Consider the following 22,651-nt stretch of genomic DNA (forward strand, 5'->3'; position numbering starts at 1 on the left):
AGGCGCTTCCGGCGCGCGGCCGCCGCCGCCGTCATCGCTGCGCGCCGCGGCGCGGGGAGGGGCCGGGCCGGGCCGGGCCGGGCCGGAGGCGGCCGCGGGGCCGATGGGGGTCGCGGAGCAGGAGCCGGGCGATGGCGGGTGAGGCGCGGCGGGCGCCGGGCGGGCCTGCGGAGGCGGGGCGCGGCTGCGGCGCCTCGGGCCCGGAGGGGCGGAGCGGGGCAGGGCGCGGGGCGGCCGGGGCCGGGGCCGCCGAGCAGGGCGGGGGCTCGGGGCTCCGCCGGCCCGCGGCGCCGGGGCCCGGGGCTCGCTCCGTCCCCGCGGCTTGGGGCTCCCCCCCCGCCCGGGGCCCGCGCCCGGCTCGGGGCTGGGGCCGGGGCTCACGGCTCCCTCTGTTCCTGGTGCAGGTGAGGCGGCGGCCGGCGGCGGGGATCCGGGAGCCGGCGTGTGGCAGCCCCTGCGGGCGCCCCCATGAACGAGCGCCGCGGCCGGGGCTGCCGGGACACCGTGGGGCGCCATGAGAGCGGGCCACGAGCGCAGCCAGGAGTGCCTCCCGCCCAAGAAGCGGGAGCTCCCCGCCGCCAGCACCGGCACGGAGGCGGCACGGGCGGGGGGCGCCCAGGCCTCGGGCGAGGGCCCCGAGTGGGCCCGGACGGCGGGGCCGGGCCCCGCGGCCCTGCGCTATGGCCCCGGGGAGGCCGCGGAGGCGGTGGCGGGGCTGACGGTGGACCAGTACGGGATGCTCTACAAGGTGGCGGTGCCGCCCGCCACCTTCTCCCCCACGGCCCTGCACCCCGTGGTGAACGTGAGCCCCCTGACCCCGGCCTTCAACGTGACCTCGCCAATAATCCAGCACCCGGGGGTGCCCTACCCACCCGTCCACTACACGCAGATCCCGCCGACGTCCCTACAGCTCATCAGCTCGCATTACACGGTGCCCTATGCTGTCCCTCCTGGCTTCCTGCCTAGTCCTCTCCTGTCTCCTTCCACCAACCTCACCGCCTCTCACGTCCCCCACTTTGTGCCATATGCCTCTCTCTTCACGGAAGAAGCCGCTCCTTCCCCCCAGACTACCTCTCCTACCCACACCTTCAACAAATCTGCTTCTGCGGTTTCTCCTTCTGGTCAGATGCAGCACCATGCTGGGACCCAGCCACTAGATACTGCGCTAGGTAGAATTCCTGTTTATTATCAGATGTCTCGCCTCCCACCAGGGTACTCAGCATATGAGACGCCCACAGCAGGTGGAAGCCCAGATTCTCCTCAGCAAGACAGTCAACTGAGTTCAGAGGTAGCTGCCGCCAACGGTGGACAGAGACATCTGGAGCACAATGTGGTGAGGAGGACCAGCGAGGCTGTGGACTCTGGCAGCAGTAAAGCCGAAGACTGTCTGCCAGGGGCTGCAGTGGGATGTGTGGTTGATGGACAGTTTCTTTCAGGTTACCAGACGTTGAGAACAGAGGTCTCTGTGCCAGCTCACAGAAACACCCCAGACACTGACCTGGAGGTTCAGAGGGTGGTGGGGGTGTTGGCATCTCAGGATTATCATGTTCTGGCAGCCCAGAGGAAAGATGACCCAAGCCCTTTAAACCTTTGCCATAGTATCCCTGATCAGCAGGGGGAGTCAAAGGACGTTTTGAGGAACACAGTGGAAAGGGCTGCTGCTGGGAAGAGCCAGTCCAGGAGTCCATATATCGTATCCCCTGAAGAGATGGTTAGACAAAGACAATTAACCAAAGGAATGGTGATAGCCAACGGCAAGCCAGTACTGGTTCCCGTTGGATCTGAGCCCATCAGGTCTTCTGCTTCAGAAACCCTGGTGAGGCAGAGCCCAGACGTGCAGGCTCGAGGAAGCGTGCTCGAAAAGGACCTGGCACAGCTGCAGCCACCCAGCTCCTCACACTTGCCCTCTCACTTCATGAAAGGAGCCATCATCCAGCTGGCTACAGGAGAGCTGAAGCGGGTAGAGGACCTGCAGACTCAAGACTTTGTTCGCAGTGCGGAGGTGAGCGGGGGCCTGAAGATTGATTCCAGCACCGTGGTGGATATTCAGGAAAGCCAGTGGCCTGGGCTTGTCATGTTGCATTTTGTGGTTGGGGAGCAACAAAGTAAAGTGAGCATCGATGTGCCCCCAGAGCATCCCTTCTTTGTCTATGGCCAGGGCTGGTCCTCCTGTAGCCCGGGGCGGACTGCTCAGCTCTTTGCTTTGCCCTGTCACAGGCTGCAAGTGGGCGATGTCTGCATATCAATCAGTTTACAGAGCATGAATGGCAACTCTGCTTCTCAGGCTAACTACCCTCTCACAGATCAGTTGATATCTACTAGGGAGAGATCTGAAAGAACTGCTCAGGGGTCCAGAGAACCGTCTGACGGAGCTGCTGAAAGGAAGAGCCAGCCAGAAAGGGAAAGTGCAGCTCAGAGCTCTCACGCAGAACCCTCTCAGCCTGAGACTGTCACTCAGCACAGCTGGGCAGCCCCAGGCTTCCAAAGATACAGCACGCAGGCAGAGGAGCCTCGGCCCTCTCTGCTCCGTCCCTCTTTCATTCCCCAGGAGGTCAAGCTGTCTATCGAAGGGCGTTCTAATGCAGGGAAATGATCCCTTTGAGGTTGTGAGCTAGGGCATGCCCTCCGGGTGAGCCTCACCTTCACTGGGTGGAGAAATTGCACACGCTTTGTGGCAGGTTCACCAGCAAGGCTGCTTTCTGCCCTGCAGAACTGGATTTATTCCAATTCAGTGGCTGACCAGTTCCTCTTGGGGAATCGAGAGGACTCCAGTGCCTCAGGGAGCAGCAACAGGCTAGCTGGGGTAGAGAACAGGGACGTGCTCATGAGCTTGCGATGAGAACATTTGGAGGCTGGGGCTTTCTTACACCTCCCTGAATAACTGATACCCTGCAGGGCAGGGTCTAAGTAAGCATTCAGGAAAGGTGGAGAGATGGGAAGGGCAGACGTGGCTTAAGGTAGCAAGTAAAATTGCTGAAGATATTATTCCTCCTTTTTCATGATGGGGAGAGATAGGTCCCCACTGGAGTTTAGGGGGCTCTACTCCCAGTATCCCCTTTCTTCACACATGCACTTTAAAAGGACCGTTCACCGATGGAGCTCTTGAGGGCAGGACGCAGATGCTTCTCTGATGGTTCTGTTTAATGTCTCTTCCACTGAATCCAACTGCTCTTTCTTCTTGCAAAGAATGTACAGAGATTTCCATGAATCACAGAAACTCAAGAGGAAGGACCAAAAGGATGGGTTTGGGTACAGGTGAATAGGGAACTTGAGCACTTGGGATGGGACACAGGATGGGAGATGTCAGTTTCCTGCTTTGAAATATTTTTGTTGTCACCTAATTATTGTAATATTAGTCACCAAATCAAATATTCCTTCCCATGTTAATAACCTTAAAAACAAAATCTCTTGGGCTTAAGGCTTTTAAGGCTTAGTCTATGGGTGAATGGGGTTAGGTTTTGTTTTGTTTGTTTGTTGTTTTGTTTTTTGAAAGCTGGAGTCAGATATATTTAGCATTCTCTAGTAAAGGATGGAAACACATCCTTCTGCTGTGAGAAGACCGAGACTATTTTGTAATTAAATCAGAAGAAAACTTTACGGATGGCTAATTATTCCCTGCAGGCAGTTTTCTGAATAAACTCTAAAGAAACAAGCGTTTGTGCATGTGCAGGCAAAGTACAAAGCTTCAGCTAAGTACAATTCCATGAGTAATGTAGGGACTCTAGGGGTCACAGCATCATAGGGCATTTCTGGGTGTTTTTCTGTTAGTTGTTCTAATGCTTCACTTCGGAGTTCCTCTGTAGAACAACATGGTAATATCAAGAGTAGCCTTCTTCACAGTGAGATCTAACACAAATGTGTATTAATACCTCATTATGGTAAATAACACTCCATTCAAGTGAAGGCTCCTGTAGTTACACTAATTTGTCCTCTCTGATGGTGTGTTATGACACTGGCTCTAACTGCTTAGTTAGAATGAAAATGTCACTATTTTGTCGAGGGTAAGAGTCTTTAACTGACTTAACGTGGATTTAAGTATTCCCTGTATTAAGGCGCCCATCACTGTGCTAGGACCAGGCTTTTGAGGATTTCTTTTCAGCGTGCAGATCCCCGCTAGAGTCCTGATGATGCTCCTGATGTTAGTGTACCATTTTCTGTCTCCCTTTTCTCATCTTCCTGAAGTTTTCTGCCAGGCGTGCTGGACTGCTAGGGCTCTGCTTCTCTCTTTCCCCGAATGGCTTTTGTGTCAGCACTTCTTGATGATGTAGCTGTCCTCCTGGTCAGCTTTTGCAGTGCTGGTGTCTCAGGGTTGGTCTGAATACTCTCCAGAAGCGTGTCCTGTAACCAACTGGCTTCAGTTGGCTGCGTGGCAGGGGTTTTGTGCAGAAGTGTTCTGCAAGCGAGAGAGTCTCCAGAAAGGTTCTTCCTTCTGTCCAGGCCATTGATTATGATTTCCTAGCAAATTGCTAGCCATTTCTGTTGCCTTTGCGTGCCTGCGCCAGGAGAACAATTTATTTTCAGGCCTTAGTTAAGATATGCTTTGTTCATGCCTTCAGTGTTTGTGCCTCACAAGGGTTTCTCCAGGGTGAGGATGCTGCCTGTGTCACACGTAGCTTCCCCAGAATCACAAAATGCTTGTGGTCTCATCAACTGCATGTGGAAATTCACAAGGTCACAGTGACACTGTTGTGTGAAGATTCTGCCTCCTTTGATGCGGCAGCTGTGGGAAGGCTGCTCTTTTCATGGCACCGGTTGTCAGTGGAACATCCTTGCCTGGGCCCAGGTGCCTGGTCTCATTCCCATGTGTGTTCTGCAGTCGCTGTTCATCGGACTCTCCTGCACAAAGGCCTTGACTGATGCTGGTTAGTACTTAATGCTCAGGATATCCAGGGTCTGCGGCCAAGAGCAGAAGACAGAGGAGCCCAGCTTCTCTTGCCTGTTCTTTGTGTGGTGCATGCAGAGGAACTGAGAGCTGTGGCAGGCAGCTAAGGAAGGGATCTTGCAGAGGTATGGCCAGTGAATGCGGAAGGGACATTGTGTGCTCAGAGGGAGTGTTTGCGCAGCTGGACGGTGCAGAGCCCTGGTGTGCCCATTCAAACATGGAAGTCTCTGTCTTAGAGGGTTTGGAGAGCCTGCCTCATCTCCCGTGTGTCGCCGTACTCACAGAATCACAGAGTTGAAGGGGTTGGAAGGGACCTCGAAAAGATCATCGGGTCCAACCCCCCTGCCAAAGCAGGTTCCTCACTGCTGTACAAAGCAGGTACTCACTGCTTCTAGGTCTTGGCCGCGTGGGGCGGTGGTCTGAAAAGGCTGGTGTATGAAGCGAGATGCTGCGGGGCTAGAACAGCTCTGCCCGGGGCAGCTGGGGCATTGAGCGGGTGCTCGTCCTGGTGTTTCCTTGGCTGCTGGCTTGGCCACGCATCTGCTGACTGTGGTTCTGAGATCCGTGGAAGAGGCCAGGGTGCGTTTGTCCTTGGGGCTTCTGTCCAGGCTCCCTGTGAGTCCCACTGTTGAGCATGTTTCAGCTGCCAGTTCTCCTGTTCTCTGGAAGCAACAGTTTGTGGCACATCTCATGGAGGAGGCATTGAGAATAATGTGGGCATCTGGCCGCTTGCCCCAGGGACTGTGGGCAGGAGGGGAGCACTGGAGGCCCTGTAGCCCGGCCAAACAGCACTCATAATCACTGGAATCTTTCTTTACTGGGTTGGACTGTGTTGCTCAGCTCCGGTGGTGGCTGTTGGGTTGAGTGTTCAGGCTCTCTTGAGACGGGGAGTGTGCGAGACAGGTTCTGCTGTGGGCAGGAAGGCTATGAAAGAGCCCACAGAGGAGGCATTTATTTCTTAGGTTTACAGGGATAGGGGGAGATAAAGCCAGGAAGACATTATGGAATGAGCTGGTTATCCAGGCCTTTCTGCTGGCAGAGATGTGACAGGCTTCTCAGAAATACACTGTTTTCCTGCTGCTATTGTGAACGGAGGGAAAGCTGCAGTCTGTCCTACCTGAAGGAGGGGGCATCCTGGCCTTGGTCTTACCCAGCTCGCACGGAGGCTGTGGGAAGAGTCTGTAGGATGCAATAACGGGTGTCTGTAGCCATCTGTCCCATCTCATGAAACATTCCTTGGGTCAGCTGCCCATCAGAGGCCAGGCCTGCTCCCAGGCCATGTGTACACTGTTCCCCCAGGAACACAAGACTTGCTCCAGGTGACGAGCGCTCATCACTACCAGACTATGCAGAGGAAGCTCTGTCTGGAAAGGAGGAAAGCTGCAGAAGTGCCTCTGCCTCTCCTTTCCAGCAGGTGCGCAAGTATAATGCACTTTTCACATTAAGTGTCCCCATCCCTCCTGTCCCCACCCCACACTTGAAGTCACTTTCCCCAGTAGAGAACTAACGATCCTTGTTACTCAGAAAAATATTTTAAATGAAACTACAGCAGCTTGAGTAGCCCAAATGCTAGTTCCTGCCCACAGCAGTCCATGTGCCTTTCCCTAGCGTCACTCACAACTGCTCTTTGCCTTTCAGGCTGTCCCGGGCCTGAAACTTTGCAGAAGCTGCTCAGATGGCCACGAATGCACATTCTGTACAGAGTTTGGCCCAGGGTATGTTCCGTGTAGGGCTTAAAATGCTGATGGTCAAGACTCCTCCATGGTCTTCACATCTGTCCATGGAGGACAGGACTTGCCCCGACGTCCCAGGCTGCTGCCACCCCACCCCGCAAATGCGCCGTGCACGTTCTGGTTGCTTTTCGCTTTCATGGCACCTTAGAGCCAGGGGAGGGTCTGCGCATGCTAAGCAGAGTAAGGCATGTGGCACTGGGGGAACTGGCTGGGCTGCCCTGAGGCAAGGAGGTCTTTGTAGATAAATGCTGATCCCTCAACTATAATCCCAGTTATGTAATGGCTGTATTAACATGTAACCGACCGCATTGTATCTAAAGCCTTAGAACTAGTCAGGTGCTCCCCTCCAACCTTGCTCCCACCCCATTCCTCCTACCTGATCTTTAACAAAGCATTAATAATTCTAAGGATAATCTCTATTTTGTTGTGCTTTTTTTGTAACTGTTTTAAATAAATCAATTTGTACTGTATATTTGTACTTTTGGTGAGATCCTTTTTCCTGTTTTACCATTTTAAGTCTGTACTTGGCTATACACAGATTGTATTTTTATTGTTAATGCTCTTATGAATATTGCATTTAACTCGTTGACTCTGTAAACACAGTATATATCTATATCTATATATATATCTATATATAAACCAATAGCTTTTCCTTTGGTGTTTGAGACTTTTTGCTCGTCTGTGGCATCAGTGATTGTTTGAATGCGGGTTCTCTGGTCTTACACAGTGATCTGGAAACTGTGACAAACACAAGGTAAAGGCTGACAGATAGACTGTAAGCTGTAAGTCTGCGTTCAAATACTTTTGCTTTTATGTGATCTCCTTGAACCCCTTTGATACAATGGTTTTGTTAGTAAATATTGCTTGGAATAATCGTAAGGTGCCAGGGAGGTTGCGGTAGAAGCAACCTCAAAAAAGTGTGCAGTTAGCACAGCAAAGCTATGTCTCTGCTGGCCAAGCAAAACACACAACGTAGGGTAACTGCAACTGCTGCAAAGAGCAAACTGTCGGCTTGAGTGTGAAAATGAACAGAGGTAAGAATAAAAGTGAGATCAGCTCACAGAACAAAAGAGGATATGGAGAAGGTAACATAGAACTGAATAGATCCTTGCCAGATCTGGTGCCTTCTCCCAAAGAGAGCAAGGCAAGGATGGCTCCTGGAAATCCAGACGAGAAGATAAAACAACTTCTGTAAGTTGAGGAAACAAGCTGTTACAGTGGCATGTTAAAGAGTGTAGGGTTAAAAAGATTAAAAGCTTTTTGTAGCAAGTGCCCACAAGACTGTCTGTAAGGTTAGTTTCATGTCACGAAAAAAAATGCAGCATCGTGCACTTCAAAGGCAACTATTTTAAGCACTTAAGTAGGACTTCGAAAGAGTTGCAGCAAAAGTTTTTCAAGCTAAATAGAGGGAAAAATCAAGTTTCTAAGTCACTGAAAAGTGACTGGCTCTGTCCTCTCTGCACCTCCCTTCAGGTATTTCTAGACATGGACAAGATCCCCCTAACCATTCTTTTCTCCAGGCTGAGCAGTCCCAGCTCTTGCAGCCTCTCCTCAGAGGAGAGATGTTCCAGTCCCTTTGTGGCCTTTTGCTAGACTCTCTACAGCATGTCTGTGTCTCTCTCACTTGCAAACCTGAAATGCTGTTTAAGTGAAAATTACCTTGTTCATCAACTGGCAAACTGCTCCTTGTTTGCTTACCTCGGTCAGCCTTTCTGTTATTGTTTATATGAGGTATCTTAGAACAGGAATTACTTCCTCTTAGTTTTTCCATGTATGCTACTGCAAATAAGCACATAGAAATAGTGTTAAAGGGTGTGCGCAGCCATTTCCAGGAAGATGGCATCCTTTTTTGCTTCCTTTTTATGGACACAAACAGTGAGGTATTTATTCCTGGAGGAGCAGTGGACTATCAAAGTCCTCAGCTCCATAACTTATGCTGCTGTAAATAAGTTCCTTTTTCAGTGAGGCAGGCTTTTCACCTGCAGCAGAACTGCAGCAGCCCACACCCATGCATGCTGCAAGGGTCCAAGAACAGGACAAGTACAAAAGGTAAAGAAGGGGACTAAATAAATGTGAAACATTAATTTATTTTCCCACTGTTCACAGGCTGTGGCTGACCCCCACAGCCAACTGTATCCTCAGAATCTGCTTCTACCAGGGCTACTTTGGCAGACATCTCTCAGCTCTGTTCTCCTCCTATGTTCAGGAAAAAATCGGAACCACCTGTGGGGGAGAGCTAGCCCACAACAGCCTCCTGAGCATAGAAGCCTGCTAGTTTGCCTGTGACAGACGCAGCAGTGGTGGTAGTCTTTGGCTGCAGCTCAATGTAGCGTACTGTTGCTCTGCTCCTCAAAGGTCATTTTGCCCAGCAGTTGGCTCTCCAGCTCCACATTGCTCACTGGCAGCTGGAAAAAGTTCATTTCAGCTGCCAAAGCTGCCATGGCAGAGGGATCCTGGCCAAACTGTGCCCGGAGCATCATGTCCATTTTCTCCAGGCGCCGTTTCAGCCTCTTGGCCTCACGTTCCCGGATGAGCCGGGCCTGCCGTTTCTCTGGGGTCTCGTTTGCACGTTTCAATCGCATGGCTTCCCGGTCTCGCTGCAGCCGTCGCGCCCGCTGTTCATCTGTCTCTTGCATGCGCTGCAGGCGCTTAGCTTCTCGATCCCGCATCCGTCTCACTTCCCGCTCCTCAGGAGTCTCATTGTCCCGCCGGCTCTTCTTGGCTGTGCGCTCCCGCTCCAGACGCTGCAGCCGCACTTCCAAGGGCTCGTTCTGCCGACGAAGCGCCCACTTTCGCATGCCAGGTGTCTGTGCCTCCAGCAGCTTGCGATACGCAGCACAGTTGTTGCACACTAGGAGGATGCTCGCAGGATACACAGGGGTGTGAAAGGCAATGTCCTTCCCCTCGACACTGGAGGGGCCCTCGCTTTGTGGTGCGGGCAGGCGATCTGCACTGAGCACTTCTGGCAGCTTCTCGCTGGAAAGCAGAAAGTGCAGAGTGTTAGAGACTTGGTGCTGACAGGAGAGGCCTCATCTCAGACTGACGGGGAGGCTGCAGTGAACAGTACCCCTACTAGTGCCCATGACAGAGGCCTGTGCTAAACCATCCCTGCCCACAAACACGTCTGAATACCTAAAACCAAGCAACATCATATACAGGGGTAGGAACAGGGTTAGCCCAGAGCAGTATCTGGGTTGGAAGAGTGCAAGGGCAGGAATTAACCGGCAAGCTGGTACTCCCCATCATCTCTGGATTTCTCCATTCCCTATTCCTCTAGTCAGTGAATAATCTTCCACCAGGCAGGACACAAATGAGGAACATTTCGGTTTCTGCCTGTAGTCCTGCTTTGGAAATGAGGAACTCATCTGGGCAGCACAGACCCTGTCTGATGGACTGCTAAGCAAGGAGAGCAACGATTGTTCTGTGACAAGAGTCTCAGTGCTCTCTGAAGAGTCCTACTTCTTCACAGAGCTAAGAAACACCCTTTTAGCAGCACAGCTCATGGAGATTTTCGCAGGTAATGTGGAGCTGCAAGGACGAAGCGATCAAGGAAATCTCAGTCATTGGGGGTGTTCACAACTGGCCTTTACTAGGGCATAGACATGATTCCTGTGTCACTTAAGGCAACCCACCTAATCTTTTTTGCGGGTACCCTAGCCCACTCACCAGCCAGGGTGACCCTGACCTGTTGAATGTGGCGTGGCTGGTGAAACGTGCTCCACACACTGCACAGTTTGACAGCTGGTCCTCTGAGTGGATCAGGAGATGTCGCCCAAGGGATCCTGGTGAGCTGAGGGCTCTGCCACATACAGGACACATGTAGCTCTTGGCGCTCACCACAGCTGCAGTGTGCTGCAAAACAACCACTAGGTTGTTAGTTACAGATTGCCCAACTCCCTGCCCAGTTTGAGGTGTGCTAACAAAATATGGCAAACCATTTAGTTCAGCCTCTTGGACAAAGATCATTTAACCACTAAAACCTCTGGCTTACAGCTCCTAGACTAAGCGCAAGACATTTGAAATGTCACAGATCAAACACCTTTCTGCAGCTCAACAGCAGTGCAAGAGAAACAAGTAGAGCCAGAACACTCAGATCATACGACCTGACCCTTGTTTTCAGAAAGACATCTAAGTAGCTGGTGTTGCTAGAAAAAGCATGACTACACTAACAGTAGGCAGGATTCTGGGGAGGGAAAGCTCACTGTGATGGTAGCTAGAGACAGTCAGCTGGTGCAGATAAGTGGTCAGTTCAGCTCTGCTTCATTCCTTCTGTTACAGACTTTGATGTGCTGTGAGGAGAGTACTGACAACAAAACCTGTAAGATCCCAGCATAGATTTCCCGCAGTACTGGAATTGTTTCAGAGGAGGAACTGCTGTTTCCATGGATAGGAACTGTGATAAAGGGACAGAATAAAGAACCAAGTGATCAGGAGGAGGGTTCCTTATTTCACTGAATGATGTAAAAATTGTTTCTGTGTTTGATCTGAAAGAACTGTCTTGTCTCGGCCTGCTACTGCTTGCAGTGACTGCCTTGGGATGGAGCTGTGCTCTCCAGCTGTGCAGACTGGTACCTTGCTGATTCTTTCACCCAGGACTCCCTCTGGACTATCTGCTATAAACTTCAGTCGCATCCTAGATAGGAGGATCTGTTCAGTCCTGTGACTGCAAAAATCAGAACAAAGTCGTCCCATGCCCCTTGCCCAGGGCTATTTCTGAATTCGGGACAGCTGAGCAGCTTAAGGCCAGAGACATCCCCCCATTTGGAACCAACCCCTACCTGGTACACGTGAGCAATGAGCTGCTCTCTGCTTCCACACTCCAGCTGGCAGAGGGGACACTGTGACAATCCCAGCATGGGGTCAGCATTCAAACTCTCAGGAACCTAGGGGGAGGGAAAGACACCTTGGTGTAGGGCACACAGGTCTTCACACAGCTGCCCCACTCTCCCTTAGTATCTAGTCAACACCTGCACACAGGCCTCACCCAGATCGAGTGCTGTGCCCAGTCCTGCTGGGGCTGGTTTGCTGTTCTCAGTCTAAAACTTCCTTTATGTATCCTCCAAGCAAAACTCCTGCTGTCTCGAGAAGCAAGAGAAGCCTCGTGGCCTACACTCGCACCCATAATCTTGCCAGCACAGTGGCTCTGGTAGGCAAGGTCTGCTCCGTAGCAGAAGGGAAGGGGAGATCAGTCAGAGAAAGGTACCAGAACTGAAGGAGGTGGACAGACTGCGTAAGCATCTCAGCAAGGCAGGAGAATAGCAGTTTGTCTCCTGTTCCTGGCAGCCCAAGAACACCTCACACCATTTCCTCCAGCCAGGATATACTGTTTGGAGGAAGTGAGAGTGGGGACAAGGAAAGAAATCACAGTGATGAGAAAAGATGTGGTTTCACCCAGCGCCCTCCCTTCTTCCTGGGAACTTTAGGTGAGTGTAGTGCCAATACACACTTACCTCATTGTCTCTCATCAGTGGGGTTCCAGCTGCAGGTTTTTCTGCATTCTCTAACTCTTTCTTCACTTTTATCATTGAACCATCCTCTTCAGAAGTGTGGGAAGAAACTTCATCCTGGGTGGTTTCATCATCATCACTGCCACCTGAAACATACAGAGTGGTTACTCCAAGTGTCAGGGCCCTGAGGCCACAAATAAACCTTAATTGTCCTGACAAGCCTCATCTGGGGCCATCTGCTCACACCCACTGACCAGATGCTTCATTTAAACTCAGGGGAGCCTCAATCCCCAGAGTGCTGCATGGAGTTCCTGGGTCTGTCCTGTTAGCTGGCCTTGCTTGGCAATCACTGGTCTGTGGACAGAGCCCGTTGCTGTCACCACCCTGCTCTGGTGCTGTGGGACTGCACCCTAGTGGTGAGCTGGTTGCCCAACCTGCGCTGTGGTGGCCCTTGGCTCTGGGCCCACCTACCCCTAGGGAGCAGTCCTGCTCTTGTTGGCTCATGCGGAGTCCCGCGTAAGAGCCAAGGGCTAACCCAGAGAAGGAGATGAGTAAGATGGTCCCTAGAGGACCCCCACAAGCTGTGCAGCACCTAACCTCAGCCCTCAGAAGAGTCTCTCCAGTCCACTACCTTGCAATTACTGGAAGGGGCAGAACTCACTGCTGCTGGAGTCATGGTCTTGTAGTGGATGAATGGCTGGCCTTTGGTCCCCAAGAGGTCCAGGAAAGCTGTTTTTCATCATGGCTTGGCGGGCTTGCTCCTCCAGCCCTGCAAAGACTTGCTCCCCTGGCAGCCACAAGGACAAAGAGTCAGACTAGTGTTGTTCCATTGTTTTTACCACAAAAGCTTACCAGAAATGCATCAGGTGTGAGGTGGCTCACCTGCACTGCGCGGAACCTCTGAAGTCACCTTTCTGAAAGCATTTAAGTAACCTCTCTGCTTGCTGACCCCATGACACCAGCATTCTGTACCTGCTGATGCAAGTGTAGTCCCTATGTCTAGATCAGTCTTGCTAAGGGAAATGTTGGGTGTCAGGCTGGTCTCTATGTACTGTTTATATACTGCTCTGGTGACATGTAAAAAAGCCTGCAAGACTCCACATACCTGCCATATGTGCCCAGGTGACTTTCTCTTCTACCAGACAAACTACCTGCCAATAGAACTGTAGCACAGCTGTAGGTGGGGGGAAGCCACACAGGGATGATAACAGTATCCCAAATCACACATAGTGTTATTTGGCTCTTCTAAGCCATTACGCCCTATTTCCTGCTATTGCAGGCAAGGTGATGGTACTGTGACAGATCAGGATATTTAGAAAGCAATTCAATCATGTTAGGATCTGGGAAAACACAGACATTAGTGCTTGTATGATTCCCAAATTAGGTTAAACTAATTTTTAAATACAGGCTCTGTTTTTCTCTCTGTATTCTCCTTGCAGTGTAACAGCATGGCAAACTAAATCTGCGTGCTTGCCTTAATTGTGGTTTTCCACAGTTTAATCACAACTTCAATTCAAACCCTAACTTTTCTCCGCTGACAGTATTTGTGTACAGTATTTGCCATGTTTCCTTATCATGAACTTCCACTGAAACATTCTCATCGTTAACTCAATTACCATGCAGTATGTTTGTGAATTTCTTTAGTTATTAGAAAGTTCCTTCATAGCTAGGTAGTAATTAACCAAATAAAATGCTAGCTATCCTACATTATTTCTAGGTATTTGGAGAGAGCAAATTGGTGGGGAGAGAGGGGAGGGAGGGATCATTAGCTGAATGCCCTGTGCTATGTCCACTACAACATACTGGTGGCCCAGTAGTTAGACAGATCATCATCAGCTGGATCACCAGGCAACAGCCCAAACCATGGCATGTCCTGGACGTTCAATAGATGTTGGCTGTTGCCAGAGCAGCGTCAAGTTGCTACTATGCAGCACCTACTTCCTCTCTGCGGTCCGCTGGGCTCCTCTACAGGGTAAGCAAGCACCCATTCACATTAAATTCCCTTTCCTCTCTGCACTATTCAGTGGTTCTTTTCTCTCATCCATTCTACAGACAAAATGCTTCAGCAGCCTGAGGATTTGTAGATAGCTATTTGATATTGATATATATTGCTATTATTTTTTCATAATTTACACTTCTCCTTCAGGACAGGCAGACTTTTTTTTTTTTTCCTTGAGAAATTTGCAGAGAAATAATCTCTTCCTGAGTGCCTGGCATCTTAACTGCTTTCCACAGTGGTGCTAAAACCAAGGGCTGTCCCTTGCGCGCTGTCACCACCTTCTCGCCCAGGAGGACTGGGGACAAGCTGCCCCTCCAGAAGGAGTTGGTGCTCAGAGCTCATCTTCTTCCACTTACATGATGGATAACTTGCTTCACTAACTTGCCTTGCCCAGATAAAATAAATCTCAGTGATACTTTATATGTTTAAAACAGAAAACTAAGGGAGTGAACCCAGAAAGCTGAGATGCTTGTTTAGGATAGCTTACAGTCTGCTGCATTGGAAGACACTGATAATTAGTACCTCAACTCAGCATGAGAACAGGCGACAGCAAACAAATTGAGAAAAACTGATTACTTGAGCTCCTCTGAAAGAAAACTTCCTACAGCAGACTCTGCTAGGGAAAGCTTCCAGTTCCGTAAAGTCAACCATTAATATTTACATTAAAACAAATTACTTTGTTTCATATGTAGTTATAACTTGCTTTTATCAGTGGGTGAGCTGTGAGCACTTGGGACAAGGCGCTAGAGTTCCCAAAGGGCTAGCTTTTGGATTAAAATTATCAGCTGATTTTTAATTCTCAGGAACTACTCAAAGCATAAATGCAGAAATAGTATGGAAGATGCAGTGCATTTTTAACATAAAACAAAGAAGCCAAAGAGTAGCTTTTGGAACAAAATTGCAACTTTTAGTATAGGTCCGCAACTGGCATAGGTGCAATCAGGGAATTTCATTCTTGACCCACTCAGAGAACACCAGTCCTGTTATAAGGACGGGTGTATTCCCACATACTAAACTATTTCAGCCAGCTTTGCCCCAAATTCATACTCACACTGCCTTTCAGGTGCTTACCTCAAAATTTCCGGCATTGCTTTAAAGAGCAATAATTTACGGAAGATTTCAAAGACCTTCAGAAGTTTCACGGAGACTGAGGGAGAGGAGTTTGAGTTCCCACCATCCCCATGGAGGTTTCCAAAAGCATTTGAAGGCTTTTATCATTCTTTCTCAGAAATGTGAGAAAGGTTTCTGTAGAGAGGACTTGAGAACACAATCCACGTTGGCTGAAGAGAGGTGCAGGAGAGCACCCTAAATCTATCTGCCGCTGAAAGCAGCAGGCACTATGATGAATGCTGGGTCATGCGCCCACATTGGAATGCATTCCAGTGCTGAATGGTTTTCATAACCTGGAGCATTGCTTTTATGTCTGGACCACATTGGTGGGACTGAGATACAGACTGTACAAACAGCAGGCCCTATAGAATTATGGTGCCTCTCCAAGAAGCAGATCTCCACGAACCACCAGGTTAAGAGCCCAGAGACAAAATAGCATTGCAAGTCAAAGAGAATGTATGCTGAAATGAGGAAATCCATGGTATGCAGGACAGATGTGAAACTATGGTGGAGGATGTGCTACCTGTGACAATTACGAAACAGGACTCCAAACATTACCACAACTACTAGTGGAAGCAGTTACACGTTTGTTTTCTTTTCCCTTTACCCTTCCAGATGGCTTTCCTTTCTACTGAGCAGCAGCCCAGAGTTTAATGGCAGGAAAGTTCCTGCTCAGATACACAGACCACATGGACAGGCTGCAGTGTCACGATTTTAAAAATCTGTGATCTTTAGAGGAGACGACTGAGGAGACTCCGACTGAGGAGACTCTTCCGATCAGTAACACTAACACCGATCACAACAACCAAGAGAGCGATCGTGTCTGCCAGTGGACTTTCTGTACAGTGTACCCAGAACCAAGCTAACACTGATTCAGTACAGTGCAGAGAACTTTCAGCTTACAGCCAGAAACACAAATTGTTAACCAAACCAGTGCTGTTAGCACTCAACATCTTGTGCATTCTCCACTAGCCTACATCTAAACGGCATCATGGGACTGGGAAAAACAAACTTTCAAAAACTTTCACTTATACAAAATTTCTTATTATACTAATATGGTCTCCAAAGGAACTTAGAGAAGAGTGTTTAGTTCATCTACTGATAGACTAAGTCCCACTTCAATGAAGCTTTAGAGCTGTAATGTTTGATAGGTACAGGGTTATGTTTTTATTGTTTCTGCACACACATGCTCACATACAGACACTTATACCCCCACCTCCACCCCCTTTTGAATACATTTGCATTTATGTGGAAAGGGAGTAAGACAGGCAACAGCTTTAGGATCACCACTATCAGTAAAGGATATTATGCTCAATATTGAATTCACAGACTCTTCTCCAGAAGTTTCTTTATTAAATATAAAAAGGGCTGCAGGCTGACCACAACACCAAAACAAATCACTGTATTTGTTTTACAAACAGCTAGAGATGTAGGACAGTGAAAAAATCATACAAATGCCTCTGCTTTGCATTCCAGTTTTCCTCTCCATAATCCTGTAAATGAGTGGGATGCCAGGAGAGCAGCTGTGGAGGTAGGGGGCAGCCCTGGGGTACTGCATAACAGGGGCAGTTACGACTGCTAGGACCTGGTGGTGCACCAACTTTGCAGCAGCCAGAAATGATTTTTTCCTGAGCCCTTTCCTTCTTGAACTGTATGAATGCAGGATAACTCTCAGGTGTTCTGGAAAATAAACACACAAACAAACAACCTCACCCCCAAATCCACAAAACAAAAATAAAAAGAAACCACATCGTTCCCCTGTCTTCCTTCCTAAACAGAAAAGTCTCTCAGAGATGAGCCACTTTGCTCCCTCCTTGTACATCAATTTAAAGTCCCTGTTCATGTAGGTCTTCTCTGTGTTCCTTTCCTGGACCTGAAATTTGCAAGTCTGTCCACCACTGTGGATCTAGTCCACCTGCCCCATCGCTATTCTGGGTTGTCCATATTGCTGTAGTGGTTACTGAAATGAAAAACAACAATTGAAAGAGTTAATAACCGCAGCCCACAGAGCCCTTTAAGAACCAAGGATTTTGATGCAAGTAACAATTTTTGCTCAGTTTTGAATGCTGGGTGCTATTTCTTGCAAGATACTTTCTTTTCTAACTCGGAATATTATAGACAGCAGAATTCAAGAAATACTGAAGAGCACAGAGTGTGTGCGTATCAGAGGAAGAAGGAAGGAGATAGAGGATTAACGGGGACATTGGGACCATGCTAAATACAGCTAGGAAATGTCCATTAATTTGATTTTAAAAGGCTGTTCTGAAGAGATCTAAAATAAGCACCACTTGCAAAGTGTAGAAGCCACAGAAAGAGAAGCAGCTCATGGGACAGCGGGGAGAGAAAATAAAAGCACGCTAATACCTGAAGCAGAATTCCTGGCAAGCTCAAGGACAGTGGAGTAACCCATAACAGATGGAGTGACAGTGCAGCAATGGATGGGCTTGAAGGCAAGATCAGATGATTAACTGCTTGGAAAGATTTTATACTTTTACACTTTTGAGTCTGGGAGAAAATAAAGACTGAAATGGACGAATGAAGATATCTCCACAGGAACAACATGACTGTATTTCATTTTTCAATTCAGTGCGAAATGGGCAATGCAGTAAGTATATTCCAGTATTACAGTTTTATTTCTTACCACATTGTCAGGTGAAAATGTTTTTCGTGCACCATGTGGCAAAACAAAATTAAATTGTTAAAAGCCAATTATGTGCTGCAGCCCTGCCAAAGGGAAACAACTACAATGAAAGCTGTAGATGGACCAGCTATCACACACAATGATACATTTACGATAACAGTAATTTTACTGTTGTTTATGCACTATTTTGAATTTCTTTACACATCAACTTCTATTTAAAATGATTTGATCTGTAACAACACAACTTCCCAGCCAGTCACTGCATGCCAAAGTGCTTCTGTGCTAAGTGGGGTCAGCAGTCCCTGTTGTGAGAGGAAGGTCAAACAAGGGCCATGCCAAGCCTGGAAAGTAACCCTGGAAAGAGGTGGCATTGAGCAAGCCAGGGAGAGGAGACTGTAGCTGTTGCTTGCCCAAATGAATCTGAGAAGGAAGATAAAATGGAGCAGCCAAGCAAGGAAGAAGTGGGCACCATCCTCCCATGAATTTGTCCAGTTAGATATTCACAGTAGCATTTATGCGAATCCAAAAAGCACTTCCCCAGCCCCACAGCCTGCCAAATCAGATCCCAATTGCAGACAACTGCATAAAAAGCTGCATACCTGCTGTCCCTTTTATTCCTCTCCTCCCAACCATTTCAGTCCCTGTGAAGAAGTCTCAGTAACGTGCCTGCTATGTCTCAGCCTGATTCCTCATTCTGCTGGCTCACCCAGTTCTTGGAGATGATGTTCTCTCCGATTTTCCTCGTCATTCACCAGTGCACTGGCATTTCTGGGCCCTCCAGATACACAGCAGGCTAGGTAGACAGAGAAGTCCCAACGATTTGGAGGTGTTCATCATAAGACACACAAGATTTCCATCCCAAGGAGGAGACATCACCATTGTAATTTTCTTTTATCTTTCAGTCCCTTTATTTTCTTGTGATCCTAGTTGCTGCTTGTGATGACTCCTATTGAATAGTTTGTCTGTAGCTAATGCACTGCATGCAAAAGTGGTGAACGGGTCCCAGGTTTCCTCTCTCTATGGCCTACCTCATGCCCGCCAGCAGCCTTTTTGTCAGGTGGTTTCCCCAAGACTAAGGCTGGTGACTTGTATTGCAGATTAAAAAGCAACGTTCAATGTGAAAATGCGACAACTGAACTCCATAGCATGTATAGTCCTGTACACAGCAGAACAAGCTTCTGAAGAACATAACCGTTATGCAGCAGAACACAGAAGAGAAAACTGCCCACCTAAACACCACGGAAACTCCACCTACACCTTTAGAGCTGTCACACCCCTTGGTCCCCATAGATGAGGGACCATAACTCTACACCAGAGGCAGCAACATAAGTGCATGCTCTCTACAAGTCTAATCTAAACAGCAGTAGTAGTATCTGGGCACTCTCAGAAGCAAATGTGCGTGGACACAAGTGTTACTGGCAGTGCAGGAGAAAACACAGGACGTCTAAAATTTCTCTAATGAAGACAATTCCAAGCAGACAAATCAAAGCTATACTCCGCCCACTGTTGAACCCAGCACACAGAAGCAGGAATGGGAGAGCACGAGTCAGCACAGCTGCCAAAAGTCACCTCTACATCACCCTTACGCTAGCCACCAAGGAGTTTTTTCAGCTCTCCCACACCCACCTCTTGTTGCCTATGGGGCCTTCAAATCCCACACAGAGGTAATTCTCCCCAGTACGCTCAGTGAGTGTGCAGAGTGTTAGGTTACATCATGATGTATTTTCCTCTAACAGAGGACAGCATGCATAGGTTTCTGTTGCCATATCCATACATAAAGGCACCACAGAGAAACACACAGAAACGTGCAAGCCAGCAGCATCAGCAAAGTAAGGCAGTTGCTAGGGCTGCAGCACTCAGCTCTCTGTCCCACAGTCATGACGGTTACCACAGCTTAGCAATAACCTAGGCCCCCTCATCTCATCAGCCTTGCTTTCACATGTCTACAGAAGTGGAAATTTGCTTTCCTCATTCCAGCTCAGATTCCAAACACATCTCCAACTACAAAGCTGAGTAGTTTCAAGGACATAGCTTCAGACCCTCAACTTCCCTCTGCTGTAGTCAGTCAAACAAAAGCTGTGTATGTGCAGATTCCCCTTTGCAGCTGAACATCCACACAGCTGTCTCCGAGTTCTGCTAACATCTCTCTGTAGCCTGCCCAGAAGAAGTGCCGATGTACAGCATCTTCAGTCCGTTCACTATTCAACAAATGCCAGGTTCTTGACAATGCTGGAGTCCTGTCCTCTCAGCTCAGGACAAGTATCATCTGACAGACAGCATTTATCTGCCCATTGATTGACTTAACCACTGCCTATTCCCTACAAGGAAAGAGCAAATGGCTTTATTTACATTAGCTGGTAGGAAATTGAGGCACAGTGAGCTTAAGTGACACGTCCATGCCAGTCTGCTTAGTCTGTGGTAGAACAAAGATCAGAAGCCAGGATTTCCAGGCTTTCAGCGGCACACAGACCACCCTACCTTCCTTTCCCAAAACTGGCCAGAGCCCCAGAATCACATTTCTTAGTATACTAACTTGAACTTGTGACAGTGTGAACGCAAAGCAGAGCTACAGGCCCTGTGCATACACTCACCTGCATACCTTTACAGTGTCAATTGTTTATTCAAGCCTATCCCTGTCCTGCCATGTCAGGACACAGCCAGCTTCCCTGATGCACAGAGCTCAATTTCTGTCCTTACAGGCCTAAGAGAAACCGTGAGTAACCATTCCCCCACAGACTGCACCTCTTTTCATCATTCCCCACCTCCCCTTCTCATTCCACAACAATCTGTCTAGGGCAGGGATCCCACAATGCTGTGTAACATAATACTCACAGTGAACTTTGTTAGGAGTGGTCTGTTTCCGACGGGACATGTTTCCCTGACCTGGGAGCACAGAGTGTTCGTTCCCTCAGCAGAGGGCTCACCTGAGAAGAGAAGAGCCTGTCACACACACCACTGGAACCTTCTGAGTCTCTGGCCAAACACAGCTGGGCACCTCAGGGTCACTCCCCATCCTTTTGCCTACAGGGCTCATTCTGCATCACCACAACCACAGTGCTGGCATCCAACACGATCCACAAGCATTTCACAAACCACCATGCATGGGCAGCCCCACCCATTTCAAGCAAAGTTACGAGCAGTCTCGTACCTGGCATACAAACAGCTAAGAACGCCCCGCTTCAGGAGTGACTGCGCTCTCAGTCTAAATTCCTTCCTCCCTCCCGTCTGCTCCCACGGCAGATAAGGCACAAACCTAATCAAAGCCGCCACCAAACTGACCCAGAGAGAGGAAGAGGGGACAGCCAGAGAGGCCAGGCACCAGGCACACAAAGGAACCGTCTGCCTGAGGGATGCAGCTCCAGACATAGAGGCAGCCGCCGGTGGGCTGGCACAGCCAGCCCCAGGACAGGTCACAGCCCTGCCGGCACCCCGCAAACAGACTGGCCTCACGGCCAGAGCTGAGGAGACCACTTGCAAGCAGGCACAGGAAAGGGGAACAGCAGGGCAGCTCCTGCCAGCTGCCAGCACTGCGCCTTCTGGGCAGCGGCCAGGCAGGGGGGGACGCACCAACCTGCTGCCCTCCCCACGGCAGGGACGCGCCAACGCCCCCCAGGCTTTGCAAGGGGGAAACATCGACCCCTCATCCCTCAGACTGACAGGGAAGGAACCGATTCCAACAGTACCCTCAGACAGATGGACGAAAGGAGGGACTGAGCACATTCACCCCAGACATACAGACGGACACAGGGATGCTGTCAGCCTCCCCGGACAGACAGACACAGGATGCCGTCAGTCCCCTCTGACAGACAGACACAGGATGCTGTCAGCCTCCCCTGACAGACGGCCAGGCAGCAGACCCAGCCCCGCAAACGGGCGCTGCTCCCCCGGCACACGGCCGGCCGGAGGAGCCCGGCCCGCGCCCCGAGGATGCGGAGGACGCGCGGGGGGACCCGGCACGACGGCCCGGCCGGACAGACCGACAGACAGACCGACCGGCCCCGCGGGCGGCGGCACCCACCCCGCGCCCCCCGGGCGCTCGGGGACCCAGCCCCGGCCCCGCCGCCCGCCGCGCCTTACCCGCGCCGCGGAGCCGCAGACAGACAAAGGGCCTGCGGACGGACGGACCGGCAAGATGGCGGCGCCGCCAGAGCGCGCGGCGCGGGCACGGCCCCGGGGAGCCCCCGGCCCCGTCCCGGCCGCGCCCTCCCCGCCCCCCGGGAGGCCGGCTTCTCCTCGCCGGAGCGTCTCACCTGCTTCTCATGGGCGCGCCTCAGCCAGCGGGCGCCGGCCGCCCGGGAGCGCCCCGCCGCGTGCCGCTCCTCGCGGGGCCGCCTCGGGAAGCCGCCGCCCGCCGCGGCGCGGGCCGACGGGGTGCCGCCGGCCCTGCGAGGTCAGACACCGGGACCGCCCGCCCGGGGGCAGCGCCGCCCGCCCGCGGCTCGCGCACCCGCCTGGAAGCCGCCCCGGGCCGCGGGCGGTGACGTGAGCCCCCCGCCCCCCCGCCGGCAGCCCCCAGCGGTCCCGCTCCCTTCCTCGCCGCCCCGGGCGGGCGCGACGGCGGCGCAGCACCGGGCGCCCCCGCTCGCCGCTCCGCCGGGCCGGCTGCCACGGCCGCTGCTGCCAGCGAGCTCACCCCGCCCCGGCTCCCGCCCGGCGCTCGGCGGGGAGCTGCGCCGCCCCCGGCCCGACCCCTCCCTCCCGCAGGCGCCGCCGGGCCCCGGCGGTCCCGGCCCCCCGCGGGCAGCTCTGCGGGGCTCCAGGCGGCCACCGCTTCCCGCGGAGGCGGGGCTGCCGGCGCGGGGCCGGCCGGAGGAACGCGGCGCTGCCGGAACCTCTGCG

At 51.0% G+C, this 22,651-nt stretch overlaps 2 protein-coding genes across 8 annotated transcripts; one reads left to right on the forward strand and one right to left on the reverse strand.

Moving 5' to 3' along the window:
• Positions 1-71: 71 nt before the first annotated feature.
• On the forward strand, positions 72-7,267 carry ATXN1L (ataxin 1 like). The gene is made up of 2 exons (XM_040571685.1): positions 72-138; positions 405-7,267. Exon 2 carries the CDS (start codon positions 515-517, stop codon positions 2,591-2,593), a length of 2,079 nt encoding a protein of 692 aa, XP_040427619.1. The 5' UTR covers positions 72-138; positions 405-514; the 3' UTR covers positions 2,594-7,267.
• A 1,419-nt stretch (positions 7,268-8,686) lies between these two features.
• ZNF821 (zinc finger protein 821) lies at positions 8,687-22,464 on the reverse strand. 7 transcript variants are annotated; one of them, XM_040571691.1, is made up of 7 exons: positions 22,446-22,464; positions 20,645-20,736; positions 12,724-12,849; positions 12,066-12,208; positions 11,394-11,498; positions 10,301-10,467; positions 8,687-9,591 (listed from the first exon to the last, which is right to left on the reverse strand). In XM_040571691.1, exons 2-7 carry the CDS (start codon positions 20,682-20,684, stop codon positions 8,937-8,939), a joined length of 1,236 nt encoding a protein of 411 aa, XP_040427625.1. In that variant the 5' UTR covers positions 20,685-20,736; positions 22,446-22,464; the 3' UTR covers positions 8,687-8,936. The 7 variants fall into 7 exon arrangements, 6 of the variants coding, with proteins under 6 accessions (XP_040427625.1, XP_040427623.1, XP_040427624.1 ...); XM_040571689.1 differs by lacking the exon at positions 22,446-22,464 and adding an exon at positions 22,063-22,193; XM_040571690.1 differs by lacking the exon at positions 22,446-22,464 and adding an exon at positions 21,890-22,016.
• Positions 22,465-22,651: the final 187 nt, after the last annotated feature.

Source organism: Cygnus olor, chromosome 12, assembly GCF_009769625.2.
Source record: "Cygnus olor isolate bCygOlo1 chromosome 12, bCygOlo1.pri.v2, whole genome shotgun sequence".
In the NCBI taxonomy this organism is placed as follows: Eukaryota; Metazoa; Chordata; class Aves; order Anseriformes; family Anatidae; genus Cygnus; species Cygnus olor.